The sequence below is a fragment of the Sciurus carolinensis genome, chromosome 4, assembly GCF_902686445.1.
Source record: "Sciurus carolinensis chromosome 4, mSciCar1.2, whole genome shotgun sequence".
NCBI classification, from domain to species: domain Eukaryota; kingdom Metazoa; phylum Chordata; class Mammalia; order Rodentia; family Sciuridae; genus Sciurus; species Sciurus carolinensis.
In genome coordinates, this window is record NC_062216.1 from 74,066,786 (window position 1) to 74,088,966 (window position 22,181).

At 37.9% G+C, this 22,181-nt stretch overlaps 1 protein-coding gene across 1 annotated transcript in view; it reads right to left on the bottom strand.

The window, feature by feature from the left end:
• LOC124982758 (antigen WC1.1-like) overlaps positions 1-22,181 on the bottom strand; it is a 111,067-nt gene that overhangs the window by 60,130 nt on the left and 28,756 nt on the right. Inside the window, 5 exon segments of the mRNA XM_047549694.1 lie at positions 2,058-2,372; positions 5,849-6,163; positions 6,240-6,332; positions 17,324-17,641; positions 17,722-18,030. Coding sequence (XP_047405650.1) covers positions 2,058-2,372; positions 5,849-6,163; positions 6,240-6,332; positions 17,324-17,641; positions 17,722-18,030 — 1,350 coding nt within the window.

The following is a 22,181-nucleotide window of genomic DNA, read 5'->3' on the forward strand; positions in this document are numbered from 1 at the left end:
ATGCTGGCAGCACCAGGAACAGGAGGCAGAGGAGCCTGGTGAGCCTGTTCCAGCAACCTTCCTGGATGAGGGGGAGTGACTAGGCTGGAGAGTGACACCAACAGAAGTGGTGGCTGATGCCACCTTATGCGGCAAACTTCAAATAACTGGACATGGAAAAAAAAACGAAAATAAATTTTTGAAAATGACAAGGGAAAGCAGGAATATTTATATTCTACACTAAGATGGACAATCATAAGCTTAATGTAATATTAGGCCTGGAAGAAAAACCATCTTGAAAGGGAAACACAGAGTCTCCAAATGATAAGGAAATCATTGTTTTCAGAGGACAGACAGGTTTTTGTCAGTACATGAAATTAAAGACGACATTACAGGTCTTAAGAAATTAGAAGATGATAGGCTCCAGTTTCCAACATACTCCATGGAATGTTTTCTGGAAGAGAAATGAAGTGGGCATGTTAGTTTGCAGTAGGACATGGATAAAGGTTCAGAGGAGGTAGGATCAACCAAGACGACTGGGACTGTGAGGAGATGAAGTCAAGAAGAAAATAAGGGGAGTCCAGGCCCCTCATCTCAGCAATCCCCCATGTGTGCAGAGGAGAAGACGAACACACGACTTTTCAACAGGATTATTATTGGGGTCATGCCTTGGAGAGGTCTTGATCTTCTTACCTATCCAGGTAATCATGCATCTCTCTCCCACCCTCTTGCTGTGCTCATGATGGGATTTTATCAGTACTTCAAGGTCATCACGCTGCTCCCACCTCATTTTTTACACTAACCAAATTAACGCTCTAATTACTTCCTTCACTGGAACCCTAATCCTCCTTTAGGTCTCAAACTATGTATGGTTTCTCTTTCTCTCAAAGCACACATTTCCTCAGCACCTCCCACTTCTCTGTGACACTCAAATTTATGCCTGGTGTGGGTCGTCACGTTGGAGTGTGCACTCCTTGAAGGTAGGGTTAATATTTCCTTCTTGTCTCTGTCCTCCTTCCTCAAATTAAGTTTCTACTTATAAGTCACTGGATTACTTACCATCATCAAATGGGACTGAAAGGTTGTCTGACTATTGTAGATGGATTTCATAGTAAACAGCCCACTAGTATTGGGTTCCGCAAGTTGCCTCTCACTCACTTGAAGGTGCTTACTCCTAACCTCAGTTTCTTCATCCAAAATAAATGATCACCATAATACCTACCAACAGTTGATTGTGAGGATTAAGCTACATTACCTGTGTGTGTGTGTGTGTGTGTGTGTGTGTGTGTGAAAACGCAGTGACAGCACTTATAAAGCAATATGTATAACTGAGGTCCAATCATTCACCCTCTCGTGAAGGAAATATAGGTTAATTACTGTTGAGGGCCGTCTTGGACATGATGGTGCCTGGCAGTGAGCCAAAGGGCACTGACTACCAAAATAAGGAAGTACCCAAAAAGGCTGCCTGCTTACTAGTTCCTTGGAGACTTATGACATGTTAACGCCAGGTTCAAGGATTGTTTATCTAATATCATGCCTTGTGTGGACAGCTCGTGATTTATGTAGTGTAATGCTGGCATTCCTCTGCATGCTTTCCTGCGTGAGAGAAAGCTTTGCTATAATTGACTGATAAGCTAGGAGCCTGGGGTAGGAGAGAGGGAGAGGGAGGTAGAAGGAAGATAGAGGGAGAACAAAGAAGACAGAAAAACAGGGAGGACGCAATAAATCTCGTCAACTAAAGATTGGTGGTGTCTTCTTTCTCTGCGCTGGTTCCGATGGAACAAATTACTGTAAACTAAGACTGCACTGTCCAAGTGCTTATAAAGTTTATAAGAGTACAAGTTCATGTTCCTGTATGCTCATTTCAGGTTCCCTTGTACTTTTCATGTAAATTGCTATCATCACAAGTTTCCTTGTATCTACCTTTGAAACACAATTGGAAGAGGTGGATCAAAGAATCTCAATCCAGAATTTGTTTTGGAAACTCACTTCTACTAATCGATTCTATATGAAGACATGAAATTTTCCTAACAACCTACAAGAATATGACAGAGACATAGAACTAGACAGTAGGTCACCTGCACATGTGATATGAGCTTCCTCCTTTGAAGAGCAAGATCTTTGTTTCCACGGGTCTGAAGGACACTGCCAGAGAGAGGCATCCATTCTCCGACAGCGGATTCCATCTACCCATCTGGGTCTAGAACCTTCCCTTGGAGGAACCAAGAAGTTCAGAGTCCCACTGTCCCCACAGCCAAGCTGTCTACAGATCAAGGACAAGGTCATGGCTTCCATGGGGCTGTGGCAGACACTGCCCCAGGTGTAGTTGTAGAAAACCTCCAGCCACCCAGTGCACTTCTGCTCCTCACTCACCATCCTGAGGGCCAGGAACTCTGAAATGGAAGGAGGAAAAGAGCACAGTGAGCATTCAACTCTTATGGCTGTTTTTCCTTTATTCCTAATAATGTGTGCTCATTGCTGACTATATTGAGGAAGTGCTCACTAGGGTGAAGACTGGAAGTTTTTTTCCCTTTAACAGGTTTTGCTAACTTGTACCTCTCCTGTTTCTCCACAAGGTAATAGTAGTAAATGAACAGGCAGGAACACTCACCTGGGAGCTCTGCAGGAAGAGAACTCTGTATCTATTATCTGACTAAACATCTGTCAGACTTTGAAAAATGAGGTGGACAGTGGAGTAGCAGAATAGTGGAGATCCAAATATGTCCACTTCCTTATCCTGAGAGTATCTAAATATGTTACCTCATGTAGCAAAGGGACTTTACACACATGATCAATGAAAGGATGCTGAGGTTTTCAAGATGTCAGAATAGAGGAGGTTGCTTTCCTGGCTGCTTCATGGGGTGAAACCAAGAAAGCAGAAAGGCAGCTTCTCAGCAAAGTGGGTGAATGAAAAGAAAAAAAAAAAAAAAAAGATGGGACTTTACTGGGAGTTAATACTGGACATTCAAAGGAAACTGGTGACTCATGACTTTGGATATAATAAAATAAGGAAGAAAACCCAAAGCACTGCAGCTCCTGCTATAGATGGAGGCACCATTCAGAACAGTCCCTCCACAAGCAAGTGAAAGCACAAGGAAATTAAAGGAACCCGCATTTTTAGGAGGTCTGAAGCACAGCTGGGTACAGAGAGTTTAGAGAACAAGGACACTATCTGACTAAATTGAAAGGTGCAAGAAACACCACTCTCTCCCAGCTGCATGCAGGGAACAGAGAATGGAAGGAATCATTTTGCAGTTGAGGCATGGGGGCCAGCATCTGTGAGGGCTGATTACTCTCAAACCCAAGTTTGGCCTGGTAAAGTCACACAGCTTAACATAGAGTGTGCCAAGTGACTAGGAGAAAATGAAATGTGGAGGGGGGTTTACACAGGGAACTAGTGGTCATGGAAACCCATCTGGCTCTCTCCTTGCCTCCAATATGGCTGCTGGCAGGACAAGTTGAGAGGCCAGGAATTTGAAAGGGCTTGTGGTGGGAGAGATTGATTTTGGAGACTCAACCAAGACCAGGAGATGTGGGGTTTGCAGTTGATGTAATGAACTAAGAATTGGTTCCTCCAGCACATGAGAGGAACCCAGGGGAGATCCTTGGGGTATAGTCTTCCAATTGCTGGAGCCTGGGGGTGCACTGATTTAAAATCTCCAGACCAATTGGGAATCATCGAAGAACCTGGAGGATACTTAAGTCTAAACTCTGTCCCCAGGAGTTTCACCTCTGGCATGACCTCTGTCACTCTAACAAGCCCACCCTGAGGGTGGAGGAAGCACCATGCTCCAGATGACCTGATATAAAACCACTGAGAAAGGAAGCTGAGAATCTTTTGAACTCCTATGGAAATAATTCTTTAACTTTCCATCAAGATCTTTTTATTTCTTTTCTTTTCTCTGTCTAATTGTGACTGTAATGTTTCTTGACATTTACACATATTCACATTTGTTTTCTTATCATCATTGAAAATGCTAAAAATGAGAAAATTTTTCATTGAGGACTAGGTTGTTTGATTAGTATAGTTCAGTTTTGGGTTTTTTTTATTTTTTTAATTAAAATATTTACTTTAAATATATTATTTCCCTCACTTATCTGTTTCCCTTGATTCTCTTTTGCTCTTTTCTTCTGTTAACAGCCAATATCTGCTGTTGTCTCTTTCACTCTGCCTTTAATTTTTTTACTTCTATCTTTTTTACTTCTCCTTCATAATCATCACATCTTCCATCACTTCTGTTCTCTTCATGTGCACCATTTCAAATATAAACCATTTTGCAAATTTACTGTTTGTATTGTAGGCAGTAACTGATCATATCCTTTCTTTTAATTGTGTCAACATCATAGACATAGCAGAAACTATTTGGTTTAATGCTGTATATCATTTGCATTGGTTGTTCTTATTTGTCTCCCCCTAAATGTTGAGGTACTGGAAAACTTCAGGATGCTATAAGTCCACAGGGTAGAATCTCTACCGCCTCAGATCTACACTGCTAGATGAGTAAACACACAGACGACATGAAAAAATCAATGGAAATAATCACCCATGCAAATCAAGATACTCTGATAACAGAATCCAGCAACATCATGGTGGAAGAAATGTCAGAGAAGGATTTTAGAATTTATGTAGTTAAACTGATCTGCAAAGTAAAGGACACCAAGAAGTACCTTTGATCCAATGAACTTCCATTCTTTACTTCCCCCCAAAACTTGTATGTTAGCAACCTCATATCAGAGAAAACGTTTGACCTTTGATTTTTGGGGATTGGCTTATTTTGCTTAGCATGATGGTCTCCAGATCCATTTTCTGGCAAATGTCATAAGTCATTATTTTTATGACTGATCAATATTCCCTTGTGTATACATACCACGTTTTCTTTCAACAGGATGTAGTGCTGGGCATATCTTTTATTCCAGTATATGTAGGATTTTTGGTCTATTTCCTAGGTCCTTGATCCACTGCATTTTAAGCAGGGCAAGGGTTAGGGGTTAAATTTCATTCTACTACATATGGATTTTCAGTTTTCCCAGCACCATTTGTTGAAAACGTGTACTTTTCTCTAATGTAGGTTTATGGTGCCTTTACCTAGTATGAGATAACTATATTTACATGGGTTTGTCTCTTTGTCTTCTATTCTGTGCCATTGACCTTTCTGTCTGTTTTGGTATCAATATCATGCTGTTTTGTTACTGTAACTCTGTAGTATAATTTAAGGTCTGGCATTGTGATGCCTCCAGTTTCACTCATTCTTTTCTCACTAATAATTCAAAAGTACACAACTCTCTCTGGCCTTGATCAGAGGGTAATGTGACTATAGAAGAATGATCAGAGGGATGAAATGACATTGGTTTGAAGAAGGAAGGGACCATGAGACAAGAAATTTGGGCAACTTCTAGAAGTTGAAAAGCCAAGGACATGAGTCTTCCCAGAGCCTTACCTGAATGCAGTCTATTGACACATTGTTTATAGCCCAATTAGATCACGATGAGATTTCTAAACTATACTGTAAGAGGATAAATTTGTGTTGTTTTGTATCACTTGCTCTATAGTAATTTGTTATAGCAGAGGTAGGAGACATTTGGGGTCTACTCTTGTCCCCAGAGGTAAGTGAAGAGAAAGCACTACCTTAAATGAACCCTGTAGAGAATGATTGTATCACAAAACAGGACTGAGAAGGAAGGAGCAGAAGCCCACCTGCTGCAGCAGGAAATGGAAGCACCTCATCTTCTCCTCTGCTGGAGGGACAGGTTCTGTGTGGGGGCCTCCTTCCCCTTCTGTCTGTAACCCTCAACCCTGCCACAGGGTTCAGGCACCATCCTGCAGAACCTCCCATGCCATCCTAGCCTGTGCACAGTGTGCACCACAGACCTGAGCAGATGACACCAGCGTCCTCCTTGTGCCTGCAGTTGTGCTGCCCCCAGCCCAGGGAAGGGCACTGCCACACGTGGGCCTCCTCTCCTGTGCAGTTCAGCTCATCCAGCCAGATGGGCCCTGACCCCTCTCCAAAGTGAGCAGAGATGGTGGCCTCCAGGGCCACTCCACAGCCCAGCTGTCTGCACACCACGTGGGCGTCACTCAGGTCCCAGTTGTCATCACAGATGGAGCCCCAGGAGCCCTGCTGCAGGATCTCCACTCTCCCTGCACAGCGACCACCACCATCCACCAGGCGGAGCTCTCTGCTGTCTGGGGAGAGACAGGGTCATGTCAGTGGGCGTTTACACAGGGAAGGAGAAGGGTCTTGCGCTGGGGCCTTGCTCACCTGAGCAGTTGGCAGTGTGTCCCTCTGAGGCTGCAGATCCTGCTAGGTCAGACCAGGAGTCGTTACACTGGGGCAGCAGCTGGGTCTGGCTTCCTACAGAAGGGATTAGAGAGCAGGAAACTCAATTAAAGTACATCACCATCTAGTGATGGCCTCTGAAAGCTGTAGCACATGAGCAATAATTTCCTATCTCCAGAGCTGATCTTCCAATGAATTTTCTGCTTCTGACTCTTGCAGGATTTTCTGTTTTAAGTCAAGAACCAGGAGTGACTTTAGGAAAGTGGGAATATATCAGTGCTGCTTGAGAGAACTGTGCAGCAAGATTCTTGGAGTAAAGTTCAGAGAAAATTAAAAACTGTTATCATCTATTTTCCCCTGGAGGCATTACTCATTAAGAGGACGAAGGTGGGACTCTGAAAATCTCAGTATATTTGCCAAAAAGAAGGAAGCCTGTTAAGCAACCAGAAATCTTGTATAATATTATATGAACTAAAATAATTTTTGTCATAAGTATCAGTGCCCAGATTCTCAAAACTTCAAATTGTTTTTGTGTAAGGTGATATGCCCTGATTAAAGTGTATGAAAGAGGCGAAATAAAGTACTTTCTGATGGTTTTGTATAATTTTTCAAATACAATGTCTATTGATAAAAAATATCATATTAAATAGAAGTTAGATAAAAAACAAAGAGGAAAAAGGAGAAAAAAGGGGAAGATTTTCACATAATTAATATCTGTGTTTCCTCACCGGTAATTTAAATAATCATGATACAATGTTATATTAAATGACATGATGTGCATCTTGGTAGAGAACTGATAACAAAATCCAATAAAAATTTGAGAGTTATAAAGTAAATAGTCAAAATGAGTTCTCAGAGGATGAGCTAACAACACATTTGATTAGTAAAAAACAGAAATAAGTGGAAAACATGGGAAAATACACAGTAAAGCACAGAAAGACAAAAGGATAGAAAATATAAATACACAGGAAAAAGACAGGGATGTCCTCTTTCACCACTTCTATTCAACATTGTCCTTGAAACTCTAGCCAGAGCAATTAGACAGACCAAAGAAATTAAAGGGATACAAATAGGAAAAAAGGAACTTAAGCTGTCACTATTGGCTGATGACATGATTCTATATTTAAAGGATCCAAAAAACTCCTCCAGAAAACTTCTAGACCTCATCAATGAATTCAGCAAAATAGCGGGCTATAAAATCAGCATGCATAAATCTAAAGCATTTTTATATTGCAAGCGACAAAACAGCTGAAAGGGAAATGAGGAAAACAACTCCATTTGCATTAGCCTCGAAAAAAATAAAATCCTTGGGAATCAATCTAACCAAAGAGGTAAAAGATCTCTACAATGAAAACTACAAAACACTGAAGAAAGAAATTGAGGACGACCTTAGAAGATGGAAAGATCTCCTATGTTCTTGGATAGGAAGAATTAATATTGTCAAAATGACCATACTACCAAAAATGCTATACAGATTCAATGCAATTCCAATTAAAATTCCCATGATGTACCTTACAGAAATAGAGCAAGCAATCATGAAATTCATCTGGAAGAATAAGAAACCCAGAATAGCTAAAACAATCCTTAGCAGGAAGAATGAAGCAGGGGGTATCACAATACCAGAACTTCAACTATACTACAAAGCAATAGTAACAAAAACGGCATGGTATTGGCACCAAAATAAACAGGTAGATCAATAGCAAAATAGCAAAATAACAGGGTAGACAGAATAGAGGACACGGACACAAACCCAAATAAATACAATTTTCTAATACTAGACAAATGTGCCAAAAATATGCAATGGAGAAAAGATAGCCTCTTCAACAAATGGTGCTGGGAAAACTAGAAATCCATATGCAACAGAATGAAACTAAACCCCTATCTCTCACCCTGCACAAAAATCAACTCACAATGGATCAAGGACCTCAAAATCAGACCAGAGACCTTGCATCTTATAAAAGAAAAAGTAGGTCCAAATCTACACCTTGTTGACTTAGGATCAGACGTCCTTAACAGGACTCCCATAGCACAAGAAATAAAAGCAAGAATCAACAACTGGGATAGATTCAAACTAAAAAGCTTTCTCTCAGCAAAGGAAACCATCAGCAATGCAAAGAGAGAGCCTACATAGTGGGAGAATATTTTTGCCACTGATACTTCAGATAGAGCACTAATTTCCAGAATATATAAAGAACTCAAAAAATTCTACACCAAGAATACAAATAATCCAATCAACAAATGGGCTAAGGATATGAACAGACGCTTCACAGAAGAAGATCTACAAGCAATCAGCAAACATATGAAAAAATGTTCAACATCTTTAGTAATAAGAGAAATGCAAATCAAAACTACACTAGGATTCCATCTCATACGAATTAGAATGGCGATTATCAAGAATACAAGCAACAATAGGTGTTGGAGAGATGTGGGGAGAAAGGTACACTCATACATTGCTGGTGGGGCTGCAAATTAGTGCAGCCACTCTGGAAAGCAGGGTAGAGATTCCTTAGAAAACTTGGAATGGAACCACCATTTGACCCAGCTATCCCACTCCTTGGTCTATACTCAAAGGACTTAAAATCAGCATATTACAGAGATACAGCCACATCAATGTTCATAGCTGCTCAATTCACAATAGCGAGACTGTGGAACCAACCTAGATGTCCTTCAATTGATGAATGGATAAAGAAACTGTGGTATATGTATGCAATGGAATATTACTCAGCTACAAAGAATAATAAAATTATGGCATTTGCAGGCAAATGGATGAAATTGGAGAATACAGGACGAATGATCTCATTGATAAGCGGATGGTGACACATAATGGGGGTAGGAGGGGGGCAAGAATGGAGGAAGGAGGGACTGTATAGAGGGAAAAGAGAGGTGGGAGGGGTTGGGGGAGGAGAAAATAACAGAATGGATCAAACCCCATTACCCTTTGTAAATGTATGATTACACAAATCGTATGCATTTACTTCATGTACAAACAGAAACAACATGTATCCCATTTGTTTATAATAAAAATAAATTTTATAAAAAAAGAATAATTGCATTTAGTGCTGCGGATCACTGACCATATAGTTTGGAGCTAATTTCTTTAATTACTTTCAAATTGCTTCATAAAATAAAGTATTACTGGCAAAAGGGAAAAAAAGAAAATGTAAATACGTACCTAAGAGACATGGTGAGAGACCTAACATAGATATTTTATCCCTTTTAGGTATTTAAGGTCACAATTGGTAGTCCTATAGCATAAATTAGAAAATACACATAGTGGGATATTTAATACACCTGCAGTGTTCAAAAATATCCACCGAATCTGTGACACTCTATTCATTGACCTTCAGAGTCCATCCCTTCTTCCCTTGAATCTCAGCTGATGGTGGAGTGTTCTCTATAAGCAACAGAATGCTGTGAAACCAACATGGCTTGACTAACAAAGCTAGCCAAGAAAGTCATGCCCCTTTCCTTTGACATATTTGGACACTTGCTTTACTCTATTCTGTAGAGACTATCATGTGTAGAGTGCATTTGTGGGTGTTTCTGTCAGCAGCACCAGGTGATCATCAAGCTGCCAGCCATGTTAGTGGACTATACTGGATTTGTTTCTTGATCAAGTCTTCAAGTGACCTCAGCTCCAGGTGACATCTAAGTGCAACTTCATGAGAGACTCCAAGAGGCAATTGCGAAGAGCCCTTCCCAATTGATGAGTCAAAAAATTATGAGCAAAATGGCATGCACTTTTTATTAAAATTTTTTTGGGAAAATATACTATGCAGCAATAGCACCCAGGGCAAATACACATATAGTAATTCTATATTCCCATGCTTATTGTGGCACTATTTAGAAAAGTAATGGTTTGGAACCAACCCAGGTGCCCACTGAAAAAAGAATTATTAAGTAAAAGGTGTTATAGACCTAGGCATAAATAAAAATGAAGTCCTATCATTGGTAGCAAAATGGATGGAAATTTAGAATGTACATAGTGAAATTGATCTGCAAAGTAAAGGATAATATGAGCAGTAAAATTAGAGAGAAAATACAAGAACTGAAGGATCACTGCAATAAACAGATTCTGAACAACAACAACAACAAAAAAAAAAAAAACAGAAAAGCAGAAACCCGCAAAATGAACCAAATTAAAAATTCAGTTGAAAGTATCACCAACAGACTAGATCACTTGGAAGGAAGAGTTTCAGGAAAAGAAGACAAAATATATAATCTTGAAAACAAAATTGACCATGGAGAAAATATGTTAAGAGATCATGAACAGAACTTCTAAGAACTTCCAAATATTCTTGGAAAATAACCTGGGATAACCTGAGAATACTACATATAAGATTTATTGGGATAGATGAAGGCTCAGAGATACAAATGAAAAAAATACACAATCTTTTCAATTAGATAGTATCAAAAATTTCCCAAACCTAAAGAATGAAATGGAAAATCAAATATAGGAGGCTTCCAGGACCCCAAATATACAAAATTCCAACTGACCCACACCAAGGCATATTATTATGAAAATGCCAAACATACAGAATAAGGATAGAATTTTAAAAAGAGACGGAGAAAAATGTCAGATTCTGTTTAGAGGGAAACCAATCAGCTCTCGGCTGATCTCTCAATCCAGACCAAAATTAGGAGGTCTACTAATAATATATACCAAGCTTTGAAAGGAAATGGATGCCAGCCTAAAATACAATGCCCAGCAAAACTAAGCTTCAGATTTAATGATGACATAAAAATCTTCAATGATAAAAGTTAAAATTATTCACAACTAGAAGGACTGTAATACAAAACATACCTGATAAGATAGTTCATGAAAAAATAGTGGAAAATAAGACAAAACCAGCAAAAAGAGGAACTACACTAAAATAGTAGTAAATCAATGGAAAAAGTAAATCAAATTAAAAGTCAGAAATAAGCCAAAATGACAGGGAATCAAAGTCATATCCCAAAAATAACATTGAATGTAAATGACCTAAATTCATCAATCAAAAGACATAGACTGGCAGATTGGATTAAAAAAAAAGAACCCGCAATATACTGTCTCCAAGAGAATAACCTAAGGTAAAGACCTCCACATGCTGAAGGTGAAAGGATGGGAAGAAACATATCACTCACAAGGATCACGTAAACAAACAGGGGTTTCTATCCACATTTCAGATAAAATGGTTATCAAACACAAAGTTAATCAGAAGGGACAGAGAAGGGCATTTCATAGTGCTTAAGGGAATTATACATCAACAGTACATAACAATCAGAAATGTTTATACCCCAAAGAATGGACCATCAAACAAACCCTTCTCAATTTCAAGAATTCAATACACCACAACACAATAATGCTGGGTGACTTTAACATGCATCTTTCAACACTAGATAGATCCTCCAAACAAAAACTAAATAAAGAAGCTATAGAACTAAAAAATACAATTAATAATTTAGACTTAACAGACATTTATATAGAATATTTCATCCATCAATGCCTAAATATAATTTCTTCTCAGCAGTACATGGATCCTTCTCTAAAATAGACCATATATTAGACCACAAAACAACTATATGCAAATGAGAGAGAGAGAGAGAGAGAGAGAGAGAGAGAGAGAAATAGAGACTGAATGCCTTACATTCTGTCTGATCAAAATGGAATAAAATTAGAAATAAATAACATAAAAAATAGAAGCTATCCTAACACCTGGAGACTAAATAATAGGCTATCAAATGATGAATGGATAGCAGAAAAAAATCAGGAATGAAATAAGAAAGTATTTAGTGCTAAATGAGAATAGTGATAAAACACATCAAATCTCTGGGACACTATGTGGGCTGTGTCAAGAGGAAAGTTCATTACATTGAACTAATTCATTAAAAGATTAGAAGTCAGAAAATAAATAACCTGACATTGTATCTCAAAGCCCTAGGAAAAGAAGAATAAATCACACCAAAAGCAGTAGAAGATAGGAAATAATTAAATTAGAGCTGAAATCAGTGAAATTGAGCAAAAAGAGAAAAAATAATCCAAAAAAATGATGAAACAAAAGGTTGGTTCTTTCACAAAATAAATAAAATTGATAAATCCTGAGCCATGCTAACAAAGAGAAAGAGAGAGGAAACTCAAATTACCAAAATTCACAATGTAAAAGGAAATATCACAATGGACATTACTAAAATACAGACAATAATCTGAAACTATTTTAGAAATTTATGCTCTAAAACTATAGAAAATCTTTTTTTATTATTATTATTATTGTATACAAATGGGATACATGTTGTTTCTCTATTTGTACATGGAGTCAAGGCATAATTTAGACTTAACAGACATTTATATAGAATATTTCATCCATCAATGCCTAAATACAATTTCTTCTCAGCAGTACATGGATCCTTCTCTAAAATAGACAATATATTAGACCACAAAACAACTATATGCAAATGCTAGAGTGAGAGAGAGAGAGACAGAGAGAGAGAGAGAGAGAGACAAAGAGAGACTGAATGCCTTACATTCTATCTGATCAAAATGGAATAAAATTTGTGTAATCATACGTTTGTGTAATCATACGTTTGTGTAATCATACGTTTACATAGGGCAATGATGTTTGATTCATTATTTTTTTCCCTTCCCCCCACCCCTCCCACCCCTCTTTTCCCTCTATACAGTCCTTCTTTCCTTCATTCTTACCACGCTCCTTATCCCTAACCCTAAACCTAACCCTAACCCTAATGCTAACCCCTCCTACCCCCCTAAAACTATAGAAAATCTTGAAGACATTGACAAGTTTCTAGAGACATATGACCTACCCAAATTGAATCAGGAGGACATAGAATATTTAAACAGATCAATTTCAAGCAATGAAATAGAAGACACCACCAAAAGCCTACCGACCAAGAAAAGCCCAGGACTAGATGAATTCTCAGCTGAATTCTACAAGACCTTCCAAGAAGAACTATCGTCAATACTTCTCAAATTATTCCATGAAATAGAAGAGGAGGGAACCATTCCAAACTCATTCTATGAAGCTGGTATCACCCTGATATCAAAACTAGACAAAGAAACAACAAAGAAAGAAAACTTCAGACCAATATCTCTGATGATCATTGATGCAGATATTCTCTATAAAATAGTAGCAATCGCATAACAAAACATAGTAAAAAGATAGTATACCATGATCAAGTGGGGTTCATCCTAGGGATGCAAGGATGGTTCAAAATATGGAAATCATTAAACATAATTCATGACATCAATATACTTAAATACAAGAAGCACATGATCATCTCAATAGATGCAGAAAAAGCATTTGACAAAATACAGCACCACTTCATATTCAAAACACTAAAAAATCCTAGGCATAGTAGGAACATATCTAAATCCAAAGCCATCATTCTAAATGGAGAAAAATTCAAATAATTCCCTCTAAACACTGGAAGAAGATAGGAATGCCCTGTTTTTCCATGTTTATTCAACATAGTCCTGGAAACTATAAGCAGAGGCATTAGAAGAAAGAAATTAAATGAATGCCAAAAGGAAAAGAACTCAAACAGTCCTTATTTGCTGATGACAGGATTCTATAATTTGAAGACCCAGAAGCCTCCACCAGAATATTTCTGGAACTCCTAAAGAAATTCAACAAAGTAGCAGGATTTATAAAATCAACACCCATAAATCAATTGTGTTCCTATACTTCAGTGATAAATCCACTGCAAGAGAAATAGGAAAGCAACCCCATTCATAATAGCCTCAAAAAAAAATTGGGGGAATCAATCAAAAAAAAGAGGTGAAAGACCTGTCCAATGAAAACTACACAATACTAAAGAAAGAAATTGAAGACCTTAGAAGACATAAAGATCTCTCAAGTTCATGGATAGGCAGAATTAACATTGTCAAATGGTCAAACTACCAATTACACTATACAGATTTAATGCAATTCCTATTAAATTCCACTGACATTCTTCATAGAAATGGAAAAAGCAGTCCTGAAATTTATTTGAAAAAATGAAAGACCCAGAATAGCCAAAGCAATCATTAGCAAGAAAAGCAAAGCAGGAGGCATCACAAGACCAGAGCTTAAATTACACTATAGTAACAAAAACAGCATATATTGGCGTCAAAACAGACATGTAGACCAAGGGTACAGAATAGAAGAAAAACAGGCAAACCCACATACACATAGAGTTATACCATACTAGACACAGGTGCCAAAAACATATTTGTAGAAAAGTTGGCTTCTTCAACAAATGGTGCTGGGAAAATTAGAAATCCATGTGTAGCAAAATGAAATTGAAACCCCTATCTCTCACTCTGCAAAAAAACCAACTCAATGTGGATCAAGGATTTAGGCACTGGACTAGAGACCCTGTGACTAATAGAAGAAAAACCCAAATCTCTACCACGTTAGCCGAAAAACTGAATTTCTCCATAAGACTCCTAAAGTGCAAGAAGTAAAATAAAGAATCAACAAATGGGATGGATTCAAACTAGAAAACTTTTTCATAGCAAAGGAAACCATCAAAAACTGGAAGAGAGAGCTTACAGAATGGGAGAAAATCTTTGGCACCTGCACCTCAGATACAGCATTACTCTCCAAGATAGATAAAGAACTCAAAACACTGAAAACCCACATTATCCAATTAATAAATGGGCAAAGGAACAGGCACTTCATGGAATAAGAAATGTGATCAGTTAAGAAATATATGAAAAATGTTCAACATCTAGAGCTATTTGAGAAATGGATATCACAACTACTCTAGGATTTCATCTCATTCAAGTCAGAATGGCAATTATCTAAGAATACAAGTAACTCAATGACATTCTTCATAGAACAGAAAAATTAATCATGAAATTCATTTAGAAAAACAAGAGACCCAGAATAACCAAGCAATCCTTAGTAAGAAAAGTAAAGCAGGAGGCATCACAATACAGACCTCAAACTGTACTACAGAGCTATAGTATTAGAAACAGCATGGTATTGGCACCAAAACAGACACATAGACAGATGGTACAGAATAGAAGATACAAGGACAACACCACAGAAACACAGTTATCTCATAATAGACCAAGGTGCCAAAAACATTCACTGGATTAAAGATAGCCTATTCAACAAATGGTGCAGGGAAAAATGGAAAACCACACTTAACATACTGAAATTAAACCTTTATTTCTCATCCTGCAAAAAACTCATCTCAAAGTGGTGAAAAACTTAGGTACTAGAATAGAGATCCTGCAGCTACTAGAAGAAAAAGTAGGCCCAAAGCTTCCTCAAGTCAGCCTGGGAACAGACTTCTTTAAAAAGACCCCTAGAGTGCAAGAAGTTAAATCAAGAATCAATCAATGGGATGGATTCAAGCTAAACAGCTTCTTCTCAGCAAAAGAAACAATGTGAAGAGAGAGCCTTACAGAGTGGGAGAAAATCTTTACCACATGCACTAATAGGATATGAAAAGAACTCAAAAAACTTAACATCAGAAAAACAAATAACCCAATCAGTAAGTGGGCTAAAGAACTGAAAAAGCATTTCACAAAAGTAACAATACAAGCAATCAACAAATATATGAAAAAATGGTCAACATCTCCAGCATTTGAGAAATGCAAATCAAAACTACTCCAAGATTTCAACTCACTCCAATCAGAATGGCAATTATCAAGAATCCAAGCAACAATAAACATTGGCAAAGATGTTGGGGAAATGGTCCTCTCATACATTACTGGTGGGAATACAAAATGGTGCAACCATTATGGAAAGCAGTTTAGTGATTCTTCAGAAAACTTGGAAAGGAACCACCATTTGACCCAGTTACCCCACTCCTCGTTTTATACCCAAAGGACATAAAATTAGCATACTATAGTGACACAGCCACATCAATGTTTGTAGCAGCTCAACTCACAATAGTTAAACTATGGAACCCACCTACGTGCCCTTCAGAAGATGAATGGATAAAGAAAAGGTGATATATATGCACAAGTGAATATTTCTCAGTCCTGAAGAAGAATGAAAGTATGGCATTTGCCAGTAAATGCATGGAGCTGGATATAATTATGCTAAGCAAAATAAGTCAATCCCCTGAAACCAAAAGGTGAATGTTTTCTCTGATACGTGGATGCTGATTCAAATAAGGGAGGATAGGGAAGAATAGAACTTTGGATTAGACAAAGAGGAATAAGGGATGAAGGGGGAATGGGAATAGGAAACATAGTAGCATTAGTTGTTTATTACTATCTTATGTGTATATATCATTACATGACCAATGTAATTCTATATCATGTGGAACCAGAAGAATGAGAATTTATACTCCTTATAGGTATAATAAGTCACAATATATTATATGATCATGTATACCTAATAAGAACAAATGAAAATGTATAATAAAAAGTCTGAAGGACTCAGCTTTAAAGAAAATGAAATTCTGGCATTTGCTGGTAAATGAATGGAGTTAGAGGATATTATGCTAAGTGAAATAGGCCAAACCCCAAAAAAACAAAGGCTGAATGTTTTATCTGTTATGTGGAAGCTAATTCACAATGGTGTGGGGTATAGACAAGAATATAGTTAGTTTAGATTAGGTAGAGGGGAGTGAAGGGAGGGAAGGGGTAAAGAGGAAGGAATGATAGTAGAGTGAAACAGACATTATTACCTCATGTACATGTATAACTGCATGACTGATGTAATCCTGCAATATGTATAATCAGAAAAATGAAAGATTACACTCTATTTTTGTATGATCTATCAAAATATATAAATGCATTCTACTCTTCTATACAACTAATTAGAAAAAACAAAAAAATGTAAAAAAAGATTTGAGGAAACTTTGCAGAATGTATTTGTGTGTTCCTTATCTTACTCTTTTTCTCTATGGTTAAACTATATAGGTAATAATAAACCTCTAGCCTTTGTCAGTCAAAAAAATTCCTATGAATAACCCTTAAAGAACCTGAAAGATGTATGGTTATTGAGAAGAATCATATTTCACCACAGAATATCTCATTTTGGAAGTCAGCCCTCCACGCTGTCTGCTCTCAGGAACATGTCACTCAATGAACAAACCGAGTACCAGTCAGCCCTGACCTCCCTTACCTGAGCACACCACAGAGGCTGTGTTTCCATGGGAACAGGCAGGAACACCCAGGGCAGTCACAGGACAATTCCACAAGAAGGACTCAGACCCAGAGCAGTGAAATCGGTCTCTCCAGATCTCATCATCTCCTTCCACAAAGTATGCTCCTTTTGGGGTGGAGAGGGCGACCCCACAACCCAGCTGACGGCAAACAACATTGGCATTGGCCATATTCCAGTGGGAGGCACAGAGTGTTCTCCAGCCTCCAGAAGTCTTCATCTCTACTTGACCCTCACACTGAGAGCTGCCATTTTTCGTGAGCCTGACTTCTGTGTACTCTGGAAGTAGAAACAGGATTTCATACTTTGTTACCACAGAAGAGTGTGCAGAAAGGTTAAAGTACTGCCATAAGTCTCACCTGAGCAGACAACTTGCACAGCCCCACTGTGTTGACAGCTGCCTCCAGGACAGGCCCTTCTGGGGCAGAACCAGAGCCCAGGTTCGTGTCCCTCACACTGGAACTCTTCAGCCCAGACCTGTTCACTGTCCTCTCTGAAGGGCAGTTTGCCCAGGACAGATGCTGCTTTGCCACACCCCACCTCTGCACAGATGACCTGGGCCGTGGGGAAGGTGAAGTTCCCATCAGATACTGGAATCCACTCTCCTCCAGAATTCACTTCCACTCGCCCAGAGCAGGGTCCATGTCCTCCAACCAGATGCACAAATCCTAAAGGAGAGAAAAGAAAAAAAAAAAAAAAAAAAAAAAAAAAGAGTTTCTTGGGTTGAAATTGAGAGCTACATATCACAGGCAATACTGTGAAATCTTTTCTTTTTCTGGGTTTTGGGTGTGGGGAGTGGGTTCAACATTTGGTGTCAGAAAGGGAATTCCATGAATAAGTGTCTGAAGTCAATTTTAGAAGGAGGAATTTATAAGGTCTGTTCTGAATGAATGACTCAAGAAATGAATGTATATACAAACACACACCCACACATATACATATACACACATGCATATGTGTGTGTCTAAGAAATGAATATATGCATGTGTGTAAATGTGCATGTGTGCATATATTTTCTTCCAGTTGAACACATTATCCTTTGTATTGAAAAGGTCTCCATGTCTTTGTCTACAAATCTGTCTGTGTCAGTCTACCTCCTTTTTTGGTAGGGTCTGTATTTATCCATTGTATGTGAACAGAAGTGGAAAAATTAGGCTTAATTTTTCACTATTTTATTTCCCCAAACTTTCAGTTCACAGATAATGATTTCAACTAAGTTAACATTTGTTAAAGAGTGAGAAACTCAATATATAAAAAAATTAACACTTTATATTTATTTCTTATTGAGGGATATAAAAAGAGCCCATGAAATAGTGTGAGACTGAGATGGAAAGTAGGTTATTTTAACTAAAATAATCACAGTTTCTTACATCGAACTTCCCATTACTAGATAGAAAGACAATTTAGAAGAAAGATCAGATGTTATCAAGAGATTTCAGCATGCTTATTTGCCTTTATGTTTTGTTTTGAGAGATTATTATTCTGTCAGTAATGAGTTTAAAGAAGCCATTAGACATCTATTGAAGCTGATCAGGAAGCCATTTCAGGTATGGGTTCGGACCTGTGACCAGACATCTGGTTATGGATATGGAATTGTAATATGATAGCAAGTTTATGTAATACAGAAGTTTAGCATGGACCCATTCTCAAGAGAATGTAATGTTCATTAATTTTTTCCAAGAAGACCATGAAAATGAAATGAACATCAAAAGCATTAGTCTACCTTATTGAAATTGCTAGTTTAAGCCAGGTGTGGTGGCTCACGCCTGTAATCCCAGTGTCTCAGGAGGCTGAAGCAGGAAGATCTCGAGTTCAAAGCCAGCCTCAGCAATAGCAAGGCACTAAGCAATGTAGTGAGACACTGTCTCTAAATAAAATACAAAACAGGCTGTTGATGTGACTCAGTGGTTGAGTGTCTCTGAATTCCATTCCCCAAAACTGCCACCACCCCAAAAGGTGCTATTTAAACATTATCATTAGAATATTCTGTTTTTCTCTGAAACTGGTATTAACATGAAGTGTGGATTCCCTAAGTGTTACTACAAGGCCATTTCAATTTATATCATTATAAAAGAGGAGTGATGACAAGATATCTCACTCAGAAAGTCACAATGAAAATACAAATATTTCAAACTCAGTAAGTAATCTTTAGGATGTTATGACTATAAAGAGTATGAGAGCAACAGGGGCATCATAAAACTCAGCCATCAATATTGCTGCCCATGGGCAGGAACAATAATGACCAGTCACCAGAACAGAAACCCTGACTGTAGGCTGTGCCTGTGGGTCAGCCAGGTCTCCTTCCCTGTGGACTCAGGTTTCCCCTCAGTTCTAGCTCCACACTAGGGGTCAACACCAGCACCACCAGTGAGGGCCACCAGTTGTGCCTCATGGATCATAGCTCTGGCTTCATTAGAGACACAAGCTTGTCTGCACTGGCACTATTTCCTTTTTTTTTTTTTTTTTTTTTTTTTTTTTTTTCTCATTGTTTATGGTACATTTCTAGCTCCCAAGAGTTAGAATATCTCACTTTAGATGGAATAACATTACATCCAAGTTCTGTCTGAGAGAATCCACTGGGATATCTGATTATAGTCCCCTGAAGTTTAAATATCATGAGGGTATGTTTGTCTTAGGCACTGAATTCTATTGCAATAACAAACTTTTGCAAGAAACTTGTATAATTTCCACTGATGAAAATCTGAAGCATCTTGGGTGAAGAAATAGATCATGCTGTGCAGGTTTCATCTTCTTCACTCTTCTACTCTTCACAGGCAAAAGAAGTCTAATCCAGCTATAGCCTGAGAGGTCCAAGAGTCAAATTCATACAGTATATGTACTCTGAGCATCAACTGAGTCTTTCATTTTGCTGAACAGAGTATCCAGAAGTGTTGTTGCAAACTCAGCAATACTTTTATCTATCTTAAAAACACATTGAGGATTTAGTATGTTCAGGCATTGCATTATGAAATCACATACATCCAAATTGCTTGAAATACTTTTTTTTTTAAAGATATGATTTAGAAATAGAGCCAGCTATCATCCACACAGGGATGATCTTCACTTGCTATCTCAGGGGTTGAATTACTCTGTTGGACTTAATGAAATATAAACAAAACAAAGTGTGTCTTCAGATGATAGGTATGCATTGTTCTATAAACCCAGATCACCTGATTGCAGAGGTGGATATTACTATGGTTTATACAGTCTGTCAGTTACATAGACATTTCTTACATGATAGTGATTTTAAAATCATAATTATTTTTATTTGCAAAAACATATTCTGCTTTTGATGTCAGTGGTCTAAAGGAATGTGGAGAAAACAAAGATTCCCCTTCCTCATCTGCATTACCAAAGTACAGGGGTAAATAATACCACCATTTTAAAATCCATCCTTCTTTATACCTGTCTTAATTATAAAAGAATATATTCTCAATTAAAAGTAAGGTGCCATATTGAACATACACTCAGTCTGCACAACCTACAGTCACAAAATCTCAGAGGTTTGAGTGTTGTGGTTGATTCATCTGGGCCTCTAGTGTGTAGACACATGATTATCAATTATTTGTTGAGAGTAGCTTTTCTTAAATCATGAGAAATTGAATATATCATGACTTGGGCATTATTTAAGAGGCCTAAAGTGGTAAAATTGACCTGAAATGTCTGTTTTTCATGGTCACTTGAAAGAATTGGCATGCATCTCTCCCTCAGTTGTAAACAGCATTTGTATTGGATGCTTTTTCTTTGAGTTTTGGGGCCATATTATGAAGAAAATCTACTACCTGATGCTTTTATTGAGACATAAAAATTTAATATAATATTCAATGTTGGGGCTCTTGGGATTCTTATAACAAATGGTTCTGCCCCATTTATCTCTCTCACCTGTGAGGTTGTCATCTTCAGGTTAGATTTCTTTGTGTATGAGGTATGCAAGTTCAACTCAGTCTCTGAACAATGACAGTAAACTGAATTCTAAAAATGGTGGTATATGTATATATGATGGATAAAATGATATGTTCAGTCTTCAGTCTGAATTAATTACACAAATACAAAATTAAGTAAAGGAGAACATAACAAAGCAAAACCACAAATTAAAGAAATCAACAGAAATAGGTTTGATGCATGAAGCTAGCAGAAAAAATGAGCTTCTAGAGGGAGAGTGTGAGGAACAGGGACCTGATGCTTACAATTCATTCCCCACACAGCCACAGTCCTTCCCAATCCCTGCTTCTCTCCCTTTTCTTTTGCTCTTCAGCAAGACTTTCCTTACACAACTGAGGGTGTGGACCCTGGTGTGCTGGTAGATTCACAAGAGGGTAAATCAAGGGCAAATATTGTAACTGACTGTACCTGTGTTATCAGTCCCCCACTATGAGCAGGGAGAAGGGAATAGCATGAATGAGTGCGTCAAGTAGACCCAGTGATGATCATGAGGACTGGCTGCCCAAAGGAAGAGATGCTTATATTTTAACAGTGTTAGAATATTAGGGACAGGTTTTAAAAAATAAAACTAGATCTGTACTTCTACAGTGTAAATTTTGTACAGGTCTAATGTTTAGATGTCAAAGAGTCATAACACATTGAGAAAAAATATATGCTTTTTAGAAAATATCAGAGTAGATAATAGAGAAGACCCATCCTAGGGCTTTTCTATGAACATAAACTTTTCAGTATGTCCTCTAACATGGTCCAACTTTTTCAAATTGACTAAAGTCCTTCAATCATATGGTAGAACATAAATCACTTCATTGGTTTAGAATTTGGTAAGGAATTGTTATTACTGATGATGATTTTTTTAAAAAGAGAATTTCCCTACTTC